At 36.7% G+C, this 14,235-nt stretch overlaps 1 protein-coding gene across 1 annotated transcript in view; it reads left to right on the top strand.

Annotated features, from left to right (window-relative positions):
* TMEM167A (transmembrane protein 167A) overlaps nucleotides 1-13,645 on the top strand; it is a 37,150-nt gene extending 23,505 nt beyond the window's left edge. Inside the window, exons 3-4 of the mRNA XM_060143236.1 lie at nucleotides 1,429-1,463; nucleotides 9,448-13,645. Coding sequence (XP_059999219.1) covers nucleotides 1,429-1,463; nucleotides 9,448-9,518 — 106 coding nt within the window. The 3' untranslated portion in view covers nucleotides 9,519-13,645. The remainder of the gene's footprint in view (nucleotides 1-1,428; nucleotides 1,464-9,447) is intronic.
* Nucleotides 13,646-14,235: the final 590 nt, after the last annotated feature.

The raw sequence follows: 14,235 nt of genomic DNA, 5'->3' as shown, positions 1-14,235 counted from the left end.
TTAATCACTATTCTAAAGACTTTCTGTGTAATAACTCATTTAATCCTTGTAACAACCCTATGAGGATGAGATAAAGAGAAAAGAGGTAAAATAACTTGCCCACAGTTATGCAACCAATTAAGTAGGATTGAACTTAGGCACAATCTAGCCCTGATCCTTTGCTTTCAAGAGTGCTTATGATTTTTGTCCTTTTTATTCCTATAAGAAGAAAATTGTTTCACCTGTCAGAATGCCCATCCCTTACAATAAACTTGTATTTTTGCCCATTTCATTTAATCTGTACTAAGAGACTTCTTGCTTTGATGTCAGGAATTCACTGTATACTTCAAAGGAGGAAAGTGTATAGAACTTGATTGAATCAGCATTTTCTTTCAGTCTTAACCATTCAAATACAGTGATTCATTGCCAGCCATCTCTTTGGGCAAAAAAAAAAATTATAAATTTCCCTGTAATTTAAACATTATGATTTTCTTATCCCAATCCTAATAAGTAATGTTAATTTATCTTGATTTGTAACCATGTGTAACACTATTTATAATTCTATTCTTTTGTCACACCAACAAAATAGTTGTCTACAATGTGTGTTTTTTCCCAAATATCTCTATTCATTGAATGACTTGTCCTTTTTTTTGAGCTGGTATTTTTTAATGCATGCAAAATAAGTGATATATCCATATAATATGTATTCATAATATATTCATTCATAGAATTGAAATGGACATATTAGTCTAATTTTTCTTATTTCCAGAGTATATGTGTTTTAAATGGCATATTTAGTTAATTGCATATACAATTATATGAAACTAGGGTTTTCCACTTACATTGAAATATATATGTTGAAATATATTGAATATATTACACTGAAATATAGGCTCATATTTTTGTATTCCTCCTTATTTAATGTTATAGTTATGTAAATGCTATCATTGGAGTTCATGATTATAGATCATTTAAATAAAGAACTATATTCAGTAAGAAGTAAGTTTATTCAGTATGAGAGTTTTATTTTTTAATGTAAAAATTTATCCAGAACCAACTGTTCCCATTTACTGTTTTCTCAAAGTTAACATTTATTTAAATGGGCATATGTATTTTCTGCTTTTGAAGGTAAAGCACTTGAAGTTGACGGAATCAATCTTCTAATAGTAAGCCCTGGTGCAAATTTTTGCCACTGTCACATTAATTTACTTTGGGCTTAACCTGTGAGACAACATATGTTCAGTTTCTGACAGTTTCTATACATTGATGGTTGATAAGCTATTACTGTGTCCTACTTTTCTCCATAAGTGGTTGCTCAACATCAACTACATTTCAGTTTAAAGCAAAGCATCAGCAGTTAAAATACTAGTATATAATAAATTCTCCATATAGTTCTGAATAATTCACCTTTCCCAGTAAACAGTAGATACTTTTTTTTATTCTATGCAGGTTGTTGGGTATATTTTGGAAGTGTGCCAGAATTGGTGAGTATCTATCTATAATCTCTCTCCACTTCTTCATCTGTAAATTGTTGGCCAATTTACTTGTTGTGTTCAAACAAATCAAATGTCAGTTTTTAAAGTGCAGCCTTCTCAACTATGTGCATTTTGCAGTAGTTTGTAGAGTTCCACCTAACTTTTCCTGACACTATTTAAAACTAGACTTCATAGATAGCTAATAATACTTCATTAGCAGGGAGATGGAAAATATGACAAAAGTCTCTCTAATTCAGATATCAAATACTATGCATTCCTGGTTTTGGGGAGATTTCAGACAAATGTGTATAGTTTTATGCACACATACTTTAGTATAGAGCATGCAATTCTGTATAATGTGTACCATTTTGATAACTGAGGATGATTTTTCCATTTAATGAAAGGCTTGCTGAGCAACTATCTAATTGCCCTCTGCTAGGTCATAGAATCTTATTGGTTGCTTTTAGAAAACATGAACTATTTCATCTTTTGAATCCATGTATGTGGTCATACTTGAGCTTTGTGTAAATGTGGATATCTTCTAACTTTTCATAATAAGATTAGTAGCACCTTAAGTGTGTTTATGGTTAGATAACAGTATATACTATACATTGTCCCATAACACTATGTATACAATAACATTTAACACAGTGCCCAGCACATAGTAGACTCTCAAATGATTGGTAAGTAAATGAATTAAAATGCATTTTATTTGCCAGTATTCTTTTTTTATTGCAGTATAGTTGATGTAGAATATTACATAAGATACAGGTGTACAATGTAGTGATTCATAATTTTTAAAGGTTATATTCCATTTATAGTTATTATAAAATAGTGGCTATATTCCCTGTGTTGTACTATATATTCTTGTGGCTTATTTATTTTATACATTACAGTTTGTACTTCTGAACCCCCTACTCCTGTCTTTTCCCTCCCCCCTTCCCTCTCACCACTGGTAACCACTAGTTTGTTCTCTAGATCTGTGAATCTGTTTACTTTTTCCTATATTCACTACTTGGTTTTATTTTTTAGATTCTACATATAAGTGATATCATACAGTGTTTGTCTTTCTCTGACTGACTTATTTCACTTAGCATAAAAACCTTCAAGTCTATCCATGTGGTTGCAAATGGCAAAATTTCATTCTTTTTTATGGCTGAGTAGTATTCCAGAGAGAGAGAATGAGAGTGAGTGAGTGTATGCCACATCTTTATCGATTCACCTGTTGATGGACACTTAGGTTGCTTCCATATCATGGCAATTGTAAGTAATACTAAGTAATACTACTTTGAACATTACGGTGCATGTATCTTTTCAAAATAATGTTTTTGTTTTAGTCGGATATGTACCCAGGAGTGGGATTTCTGGGTCATATGGTAGCTCTATTTTTACTGTTTGGAGAAACCTCCATCCTGTTTCCTGCAGTGGCTGCACCAATTTACATTCCCACCACCATCCACATCCTCAGCAACATTTGTTGTGTTCTTTCTGATGACAGGTGTTCTGACAGGTGTGAGATAACATCTCATTTTTGCATTTCTCTGATGATTAGTAGTGTTGAGCATCTTTTCATCTGCCTGTTGGTCATCTCTATATCTTCTTTGAAAAAATTTCTATTTAGGTCTTCTGCCCAGTTTTAATTGGGTTGTTTGTTTTTTGATGTTGAGTTGTATGAGCTGTTTATAGATTTTGTATATTAATCCCTTATCAGTCATATCATTAGCAAATATTTTCTCCCATTGTGTAGGTTGTCTTTTTGTTTTGCTGATGGCTTCCTTTGCTGTGCGAAAGCTTTTATGTTTAATTAGGTCTGATTTGTTTATTTTTGCTTTTGTTTCCTTTGCTTTAGGAGACAGATCAAAAAAAATATGATTTAATGTCAAAGAGTGTTCCATTTATGTTTTCTTCTGGGAGTTTTATGGTTTCCGGTCCTACATTTAGGTCTTCAGTACATTTTGAGATTTTTTTTTTTTTTTTTTCTTGCGGTACGCGGGCCTCTCACCACTGTGGCCTCTCCTGTTGCGGAGCACAGGCTCCGGACGCGCAGGCCCAGCAGCCATGGCTCACGGGCCCAGCCGCTCCGCGGCATGTGGGATCTTCCCGGACCGGGGCACGAACCCGTGTCCCCTGCATCGGCAGGCGGACTCTCAACCACTGCGCCACCAGGGAAGCCCTGAGATTATTTTTATATGTGGTATGAGAAACTATTCTGACTTCATTCTTTTAGCTGTTTTCATTCTTTGTAGCTGTTTTCTCAGCACCACTGAGAGGGGTGGGGAGGGGTTCCTGACACAGTTTTGTATGGAGTCCAGGGTGTCCTGAAACTTGTGTTGGCCTGCTAGTGGGCAGGACCATGTCCCAACTGGTCCCAGGGCAGGGTCTGGCCTACTGGGAGGTGTGGGCAGGCTGGGTCTGCAGATTGCAGGATTGTGGTTTTCTTGCATTTGGTGTCTGCCACCTGATGGGTGAGGCTGGTCCAGAGGCTAGAACAGGCTTCCTTGAGGGCAGGGCTGGGCTCCAGGAGTTTCTGGGGCTGGTGCCTGCCCACTGGTTGGGGAACTGGGTGCTGGGACCCTGCTGGACAGGGCCATGTCCAGAGGCAGCTGTGGGCTCAGGGGGTCTTAAGGCAGCCTGTCTGCTGATGGGTGGGGCTCTGTCCCCACTGAGTGAGTTGCTTGGCCTGAGGTGTCCCAGTATTGGCACCTATAGACTGTTGGGCCAGGGCACGGTTGGGTCCTAGCACTAATAAGCTAGAGGGAAGATTCCACAATGGCGCCTGCTAGCACCAGTGTCCCCATGGTAGAAGTAGCTCTATGAATGGCTGCCACCAGTGTCTATGTCCCCAGGGTGCGTTGCAGTTGCCTCCTGTTCCTCCGGGAGATTCTCCAAGACCAGCAAGTAGGTCTGACCCAGGCTCCTATCAAATTACTGCTTTTGCCCTGAGTCCTGGCTCCTATCAAATTACTGCTTTTGCCCTGAGTCCTGGAATGTGTGAAACTTTGTGGGTGCCCTTTAAGAGTGAAGTCTCTCTCCCCGAAGTCCTATGGGACTCCTGAAATTAAGGCCCACTGGCCTTCAAAGCCAGTGCTCTGGGGGCTCGTCTTCCCAGTGCAGGACCTCCAGGCTGGAGAGCCTTATGCTCAGGTCAGACCTTTCACTCCTTTGAGAGAATCTCTACAACGTAATTATTCTCCAGTTTGTGGGTTGTCCACCCAGTGGTATGGGACTTGACTATACAGCTAGTCTTCCCCACCTACCTGTCTCCTTGTGGTTCTTTCTTTGTGTCTTTGGTTGTAGAAGATCTTTTCTGGTAGGTTCCAGTCTTTTTCATCGATGGTTGTTCTGCAAATAGTTGTGATTTTGGTGTGCTTGTGAGAGGAGGTGAGCTCAGGGTGTTTCTACTCCACCATCTTGGCCAGTCTCCCCAAGAGATAGTATTTTCTGATGCTTTTAGATCACATCTGCAGAGTCCCAACGCAAACCCTGAAACAACAGAAGAAATCTTAAGCCCTTCAAAAGTAACCAAGAAGAGGGAGAGAAAGAGACAAAAAAGCACCCTCAAGGGCTAATGGTAAATGTAAATATACATACACCAAACTCCTTGCTTCAAGATCCAGGTCACTCAAGGAAAAAGGTAATCTCGCTAAGGAACAGGCTGGTAAGAATACCTCACATAAACTACAAAGAGAGAACATAATGGGATTGTCTCCATAATTTCACTTTCTGATATTTCATTGTTTGTTAGTGTATAGAAATGCAACAGATTTCTGTATATTAATTTTGTATCCTGCGACTTTACCAAATTCATTGATGAGCTCTAATAGTTTCCCCATTTACCATCTCATCAAAAAGAATCGAATACCTAGCAATAAAGCTAAGGAGGTTAGAAACCTGTACTCTGAAAACTAGAAGACACTGATGAAAGAAATTGAAGATAACACAAACGGATGGAAAGATACACTGTGTTCTTGGATTAGAAGAATCAATATTGTTAAAATGACCATAGTATCCAAGGAAATCTACAGATTCAGCTGCATTCCCTATCAAATTACCAATGGTGTTTGTTTTTCACAGAACTAGAACAGATAATTTAAAAATTTGTATAGAAACACAAAAATTCCGATTAGCCAGAATAATCTTGAGAAGGAAGAACAGCTGGAGGAATCTTGCCCTCTGACTTCAGACTATTACAAGGGTATGGTCAAAAACAGTATGGTACCAGCACAAAAACAGACATAGATCAGTGGGACAGGATAGAAAGCCCAGAAATAAACCCCACGCACTTATGGTCAATTAATCTAGGACAGTGGAGGCAAGAATATACAATGGAGAAAAGACAGTCTCTTCAGTAAGTGGTGCTGGGAAAACTGGACAGCTATATGTAAAAGAATGAAATTAGAAGATTCTCTAACACCATACAAAAATAAACTCACATCTAGGTGTTTAATCCATTTTAAGACTGGGTACTATGAAACTCCTAGAGGAAAACATAGGCGGAACACTCTTTGACATAAATCGCAGCAATATTTTTTTGGATCCGACTCCTAGAATAATGGAAACAAAAACAAAAATAAACAAATGGGACCTAATCACACTTACATGCTTTTGCACAGCAAAGGAAACCATAAACAAAACGAAAAGACAGTCTATGGAATGGGAGAAAATATTTGCAAATGATGTGACCAACAGGGAATTAATGTCCAAAATATACAAACAGTTTGTACAGCTCAATATCAAAGGGATAACCAATCAAAAAATGGGCAGAAGCTCTAAATAGACATTTCTTCAAAGAAGACATACAGATGGCCAACGGGCACATGAAAAGAAGCGCAACATCGCTAATTATTAGAGAAATGCTAATCAGAACTACAATGAGGTATCACCTCACTCTGGTCAGAATGGCCAACGTCAAAAAGTCTGCAAATAATAAATGTTGGAGAGGGTGTGGAGAAAAGGGAACCCTCCTACACTGTTGTTGAGAATGTAAATTGGTGCAGCCACTATGGAGAACCCTTAAAAAACTAAAAATAGAGTTACCATATGATTCAGCAATCACACTCCTGGGCATATATCCAGAGAAAACCATAATTCGAAACGATACATGCACCCCAATGTTCATTGCAGTCGTAGAATATCACTCAACCATAAAAAAGAGTAAAATAATGCCATTTGCAGCAACATGGATGGATCTAGAGATTAAGGCAGAGAAAGACAAATATCATATGATCTCACTTATATGTGGAATCTAAAAAAAATGATACAAATGAATTTATTTACAAAACAAATAGACTCATAGATATTGAAAGCAAACTTATGGTTACCAAAGGGGAAAGGCAGGGGCAAGGGAAGGGGATAAATTAGGAAATTGGGATTAACAGATATGTACTACTATATATAAAATAGATAAATAGCAGGGACCTACTATATAGCACAGGGACCTATATTCAATATCTTGTAATAACCTGTAATGGAAAAGAATCTGGAAAAAGAGTATATGTGTAAATATATGTGTGTGTGTATCTATCTGAATCGCTTTGCTGAACACCTGAAACATTGAGTCAACTATTCAATAAAAAAGAGAGAGAACATATGGAAGAGCAAGACAGTTTGAGGAAGTAGAGAATATCACTGGATTAGAGTCATACTAACATTAAAGTTGCTAGCTCATGAATAAAATATTAAGGTATTTTAAATCCATCTTTTGTGTAATAAATTAGAAAACGATGTACAACTCCATTTAGTAGCCAATCCAGGTGATCCTTTTGTTCACAATTTTTACTTGAAAGTATAGCTAAAGTTTTCAGACATCTAGTTTATAGCTTTCTTCATGTTATCCTATAGTACTACCTATTTTTATGTCTAATTATAAACTGTGCCTTTTTTTGCTTGCCCATGTATTTCCATTTTCCTGTCTTGACTATATGAATACCATAGGTTAAATGGTTCAATTATTCATTTTTGCCAATTATGTGGAAAGCATTAGCTTTTCATTTTGGCAAAGTGGTTTAGAAAATGTTGATGGTGATATGCTGCTTTCTCAACCACATGGTCCTCTCTTATCTTGACACAGAATATATCCACAAAGAAAGGAAACAGTTTTAATGGGAAAAGGCCCAGCCAAATCATCTTATCATGTTACACATCACATTACAGCAACTGTTTCACATTCACTTATAGAGACCTAAGACCAGGCAAGAAGTAACATTCTTACCCAAGTTCAACCAAAGATGTTTAGCCTCTACCACATGGCAGTCTCTTTTAAGAAAATTAAAAACGGGAAAATGAAACCCATATGTAAATTATAGCATTCTAAGTTGGAGGATGAGGAAGAGAAGAACTTCCTCAAAAATTAATTTCCAGCAGATGGAAAATTTAGGACAATATTAGTTTCTTCTTTTAGTGTTTAAGAAGACTATATTAGACAGTGAGAGTATCTAGCCCTGTGGTGAGTGACAGGCTTCCTTATGAGATCTACCAGAAATTTTGGTCTGATTGTTTTGTTGGATAACTAGAGTTTTTTTACCCTGAAAGAATCAGCATGGCTAAAAAATGAGGAACCACGGTATTTTTTAGTTTCAAAAGATTTTTTTTTTTCCAGTTGAGATAATATTGTAAAAACACTGTATTTTCTCACTTTCTAGATTTTCCTTTAGCTGGAATGCAGTCCATCAAATGTCTACGGATAGAAAAAACTTTCAGAAAAACACCAAATGTTTATTTTATTTGTATGTGTGTAATGTCTTCTGTGAATATTGCCATTGAACAAATATACAAACTTTTTGACTGTATCACTATGATCTCAGTGAGGAAGCTCTGAAAATGAAGATGACCTTCAAGGTTTTAGTTGATAAGAGTGGTCAAGATTGACATTTTCCAGAAGTAGTTAACTGAACTTGCTAGTGAAATATGGAACTTAGTTACTAGAAAAGATTATTTTAAACATCACAGAAAAACACAGGTGAGGTGAGTATAAACCATCTCTATAAAGGAACCAGGTACATACCCAGGATTATTCCTAGAAGTAGCACATCACTCTTTCTCCTTCTTCCTTTCTTATGTGCCCTCAAGGCAGCGTAAAAATGCCTGTTGCTTTGTGCAGCCTTGCAATTACTGAAGAAACAGGAAGGAACAAGATGAGTTTGAGTTAGTTCACAATTACAGGATCTCTGTTTATAGGAGTTTCACAAGCCAACTCCAGATCTACTTCATGCAAAGGAAAGTCTCCAAGTATAAACAAACACTCCTTAAACACATGTGAAAATTGACTAATACAGAAGTGGTTGTTCTAAGTTCTGCATCTCTAACCCAGAGTAATTATACTGTAAAAGATTTGATATGAAATCCATTTCAGAAATAGTTTAGTTTTCTCTGATATGTTTTTATTAAGCATTCTACGTTATGTTGATTTTTTAAATGCAGTTTGATTGAACACCCTGTTTATTTTCATCTAGGAATGCTTATTTTTTACCCCTTATAATTGTCATGAATTGCTATCAATGAAGGAAAAAAGTATGGCTAGAAACTGTATGTTGTATGTATGTTGAATTTCTTTTTATAGGTGGAAATTGTATGTTGAATTTCTTTTTATAGGTGGAAATTTCCCTTTTTTATAGGGAAAAAACAAGCAATATTTCTTTGGTTTTAATTGAGTTTTTGAGATAATTTCATTTGGATCTTTAGCCTACATTCTGTGTTATATTTTTTAATATCTGGGTTTATGCAGTGACACTGAAATGGCTCATGAAAGTTTTTCTAAAGGCATGAAAAGGAGGTGGTCTTAGAAATAGATCAGTATAGTTTAGCTCATTCTGGAGTATACTCACTTTTATGTTGCATGTAGTTTGTTTTGCCCACCCCTGCCCCTAAATATATGGGCTTCATAGGCAAGAATTTTATCTTGGTTTTTTATATGCCCCTCTCCTGTAGTAAGTAATAACCTTACTGCTAACCACTCAGTTAATCAACGTGAATATATCTACCTTTTTTCCAACAGGTGAACGGAAGAGTCCTTATGTTGCGGTATGCTGTATTGTGATGGCCTTCAGCATCCTCTTCATACAGTAGCTTGGAAAAATGCCAGAATTCAGTTGCAATCAGATTTAAATATGAAAAAAAGGACTTATCTGCAGAAAATAATGGAAAGAATGGTTAACCCTTTTATCTTTGAACATTGAATGAGATAAATTTTCAGCTGCTGTTCTCTATTTTTGTTATTGGACCAATGTTCTATATAAATAATTAGGATGTAACCATTTAATACTCAGAGCTTAAATATGTCTGTAACATCAACCTCAGTACTGTCACTACAATATTACATTCTGCATATGTCATTCTATTATGTCAGATACCAGTTTTTAGTGAGGTATCTTTAAGGCACATAGGAGAAAACAAAATTGGTAAATTACTTAAGTTCCTTTCACCGTGATTTGGAAACGATAAATCTTTATAGAATGAGACTTTTTGGACTAGCTTTTTGATTGGAAAAAAAAAAAGGTTCAATTCGTGTTGGTAAGGACTGCATTCATATTTAATAATGCTTGCTTTTCCTCTGGCCCACATCATTTTGAGCATTAACCAGAGTACCTCTACTGTTAGCAAACTGTAGTTTATTACAGGTATTTAAACTATTTAAAACAAGCCTATGCAGTTCTTAAGGAGGAAGATAAATGAGAAGTGACTTAAGAGTGCTATTGAGAAAATGTTCCTATTTAACATAAAAGAATTCAGAATACCTGACTGGTCGTCTCTGAAACCTCTGGTTAAGTATGGATAAATGTCTTAAGCATAAATTTGACCAGCTAACTGTTGTTTTTGGAATAAGGCTACATGCTTAGAGTAAAAAAGAGCTAAATGGAATGATAATCTTACACACGTTTTTCATTCTTTTTAGTGTTAGGTCTCTACATTTTAATTACCCCAAAATGCAAACTGTGTTTTTGTTTTTTAATACAGCACTTTAAATCTAGTTTATGTTTTGCCTATAAACTTGAACTGGAATCTTGTGTAACTTACTACATGATGATAAACAGTTTTCACATCTACTTACCATATGCCATGGCATAAATGTCTTTGAGCTTTGATGATAAAGGAGGACCTTCAGTAATTTTCATTGAGGCAAGAGGAACATTGGAAATGTGACATAAATTTTGTAGTAGAGCAGTTATTACACATTCATGGTTAACATTTCAAAATTCAGTTAAAGTTTCAAAGCGAAGGAAAACTTCTTAACTAAAAATTGCCCATTATACATAGCATTAATTAGATATTGTTGTCGGCTGTTAATTCCCCATAAAGATAAAAAGAATAAACTTTTTTTTTAAGAAAAAAAATTGTTTAGAATTATTTTTAAATGAGCCTGCCAGTAGCTGTTTCTGCAGAAACAAAGTATGGAACTGAAAGTTACCTATTTTTAGGACCACTTTAAAGTACTTAGAATTCTAGGAAACGTTAAGAATATCTTGTTACACATTGCCTGCTTTTTTTTTGCAAAAGATAAAAGCTGCTGTTTGGCTGTCAGTATATTTGTTTATTGTACATTTCTGGCTTATCTATAGCTGGTTTAAAATGGTATATTTTGCCTTAAACAGGTTAATCAGGTTATAATTGTTCCTACTCTGCACTGTCTCTTGGGCTTTACATTAGGTCAAGGATTTTCAGGGTATCCCCAAAATAGGACTCTTATCAGAATATACATGCAGAGTAAGTCACCTTTCTGGGTCTAGCTTCTTGAATGGCCATCTGTTGTCCAACTCTACTGCCAACTAGACTTTCCAAAAGCTATATCAACTAATTTTTTATATACTAACAAACACAAATCTAATATGAAAAAGGGAGGACTATTCTAGATAATCAGTTCTAGGACATTTCTTTTAAGTTGGCATTTCAGAGGAGGTAGGTGGAAAGTAGAGGAAGAAATAATTTTTTGGAAAATTTGTGGCAACATATAAACATTTTACTGTGTGTAGATGCTGAACAGAATAGGAAGCAGCTTATTTCTTATTTCACGAACCCATGTCCCCTGCATCGGCAGGCGGACTCTCAACCACTGCACCACCAGGGAAGCCCAATGAGCATTTTCTTTAATGTATTTTTTTTTTCAAAGAATTACCACTAAATCCTATTCTCTAACCCAAAGGGCAGCGTAGGTAGTTTTAAGCCCACAGAATATTCAGATATTCCTTTTGTGGTCTTGGCGAGGTGGTAAGATGCAGAAGAGGATTAAGGATCAATTTAAACATCAGATGGACCGCCTGTGTCACACAGTCTTGGTGCAAGGCCAGATGGGATGATGGGCACTAAAGTCCACAGCTTGCTAGATTCAAATACCCTCCCTAAGCTCCTTCCTGGCTCCAAAATCTTTTGATTCCATCTTGCCTGGAATTTGTTCTGTGCTGATGTTTAGTTCCTGATTGGCCTCAGCTGTGCCAATGGCAGGAGCATGCCTTCTTTCCAGACAGTCTTAAAAGATGTTCAATCAAAAGAAGACATAGTCTGCTGAATTCCCTCTGTGGCTTAAAAAAGTTTAGATTCAAGTCCAGTATTTTGTTAATGCCTATGCTGCTGTGCCAGACACTACTATCCTGAATGTTCTTACATCGTCAGATTCAAAACAGTCCTATGCTGGGAAAAGTAGTAATATGTAACTTGTAACAGACACCATCATCTTAGTAAAATGCAGATCAGTCTAGTTCTAACCTAGGACAAAATTGAGATTTCAGTGAAGTAACTTCTTCAAGTTCACAAAGTCAAAAATGAACAGATCTCTGCCTGGTTTTGTGAAAGAGACCTACCACTTATAAATAGAATATTTATATTTCAGCATTTTAAAGAGGCATTAAGAGAGTGCATTCAATCTCTTATCACTGAACACAAGTACACAGTTTCTTCCCTCTAGTGGTTCATAATATTGTGGGTGAGAGAGAAATTAGGTTATTTTATATGAAGTGCAGTGTGATAGCATTTATTATTGAGATAACACCAGGATTCTAGAAGAAAATAAAAAGGTGACAGCTCAGTCAGGGATATGAACTTCCTTCCAGAGAAGCAAGGCTTAAGCTGAATTTAAGAGCAATATGCAAAAGCACCAGGGGTATATTATGGACCATCAGTACCTAGCTTGTCGTGCCAGCCACTTGGGGAGTACCCCTGAGCCTTGAACAACACAGGTTTGAACTGTGCAGCTCCACTTATAGGTTGGGTTTTTTTCAGTGGTAAATGCTACAGTACTGCACAATCCCAAGTTGGTCGAATCTATGGCTACGGAACCTCGCTTATGGATGGCTGACTGTAGGATATCCCTGGAGTGTGGGCTGCGCAGACGGTCAGCGCCCCTAACCCCCACATTGTTCAAGGGTCAACTACACTACGATATAAGCCTAGAAAGGTGGAGAGAGGTTAGATCCTAGAGGGTCTTGTATTTTTCTCATTGCTGTCTATTATCTACCTCAGAATTGAAGTTCAATATGTTTCCTCCTGCCTGACAAAAAAATTCAAGAATAAAAATAAAATCCTCCCTTGGTGTATGTGTAAACAAGGTTAAATATATCCATGCCAACCTTATTTTGGACCAAGAATAATACATTACTGTCCTCTCCAGAGGCAAGCCAAGGTAACTTACCAGTCAGGTCAAATATTTTCAGGAACTCTGAGTAGCTCATACTCTATCAGTGCCAAAAGTAGTCAGGATTGTTAAAGCACACATGTGCATAAGAAGCGAAAGTGGTTGCAATTTCTACATTTCCTGGGTGCACAGAAAAGATTTCTAATAAACAAGGACATGTGCTCCTTTCAAAGCCTTTGAGAAGTACTGGATCATAGGAAACTGAAAACAAGAACGGAAGATTCTTAGGGACCCCTCTACTTTCTTTGGTATCCAGTAACAGTAGATGTACAAAATATAAGTACTTGTGTAATATCAGCATTGTGAGTATTGCACAGCCCTGTTATTCTCAATCAGCAAGTTACTAGCTTCCAAAAATAGCTTCATGATTATGTAATCTATACATTGCCTTCCACAGTTTCTTTTACTTTGCCCTCAACCAGTCCCAAAATGGTAATCTGAAATGCCACTCCAATATCAGAAAAAAAAGGGTAGGTGGAAATATATTTCCTGTGGTTTTGAGAGTACAAAAAATCATCCTACTCTGTGGTTAGTGCATATGTCTGTGGTATGTAATAAAAATCAAAATGAACTTGCAAGAGCCTCCTAGTTTTGTCTTATTGTCAGATGAGTGAAAGGTTTTTTAGGGGTTGGTTAGAGTATTGAAATGGCCATGTTTTGAGTAAGATGGGAATAGAGAAATATTTCTATTTGTTTTACCTGCGTTTTAAGTCATGGCTGGTCGAGGTTGGTTTGGGGAAGTTTTATTTTTATATTGTTTTGCATCTTAAAGCTGTTCAATCTATTATATTGCTGTTTCTTTGAGTGAGCCTTCAAGAGTCTAATGAGCTTGAGATGTGAAGTCATGAATTCCCTCCAGAGATGGTGGAAATCTGATTCTGAGTGAAAGTGACAATTAACTATTGACAGTGACTTTCAACTTGTCCTCAACTGAGAGCCTTCAGATGCCCAAGCCTTCTGGCAAGTAGCTATCAAAATCTGTGAGCAGTGACCATCAGAGTGAGATTATTTAGCCAGTTTATACCATTTATTGAGAAATATGGAAAAAAACATAATGTACTGTGTACCTTGCTTTGGGTAGCATGGTCTTTCTACTGTTATCTTCCCAGCACCCAGGTAACACAGACAAACCTTCGTTAGACCTGTTACCGGAAATAATTG

The sequence above is a fragment of the Lagenorhynchus albirostris genome, chromosome 3 (assembly GCF_949774975.1).
Source record: "Lagenorhynchus albirostris chromosome 3, mLagAlb1.1, whole genome shotgun sequence".
Taxonomy (NCBI): Eukaryota; Metazoa; Chordata; class Mammalia; order Artiodactyla; family Delphinidae; genus Lagenorhynchus; species Lagenorhynchus albirostris.
The sequence above is the reverse complement of the archived record's forward strand: the minus strand, read 5'-3'. Positions and strand labels throughout refer to the sequence as shown.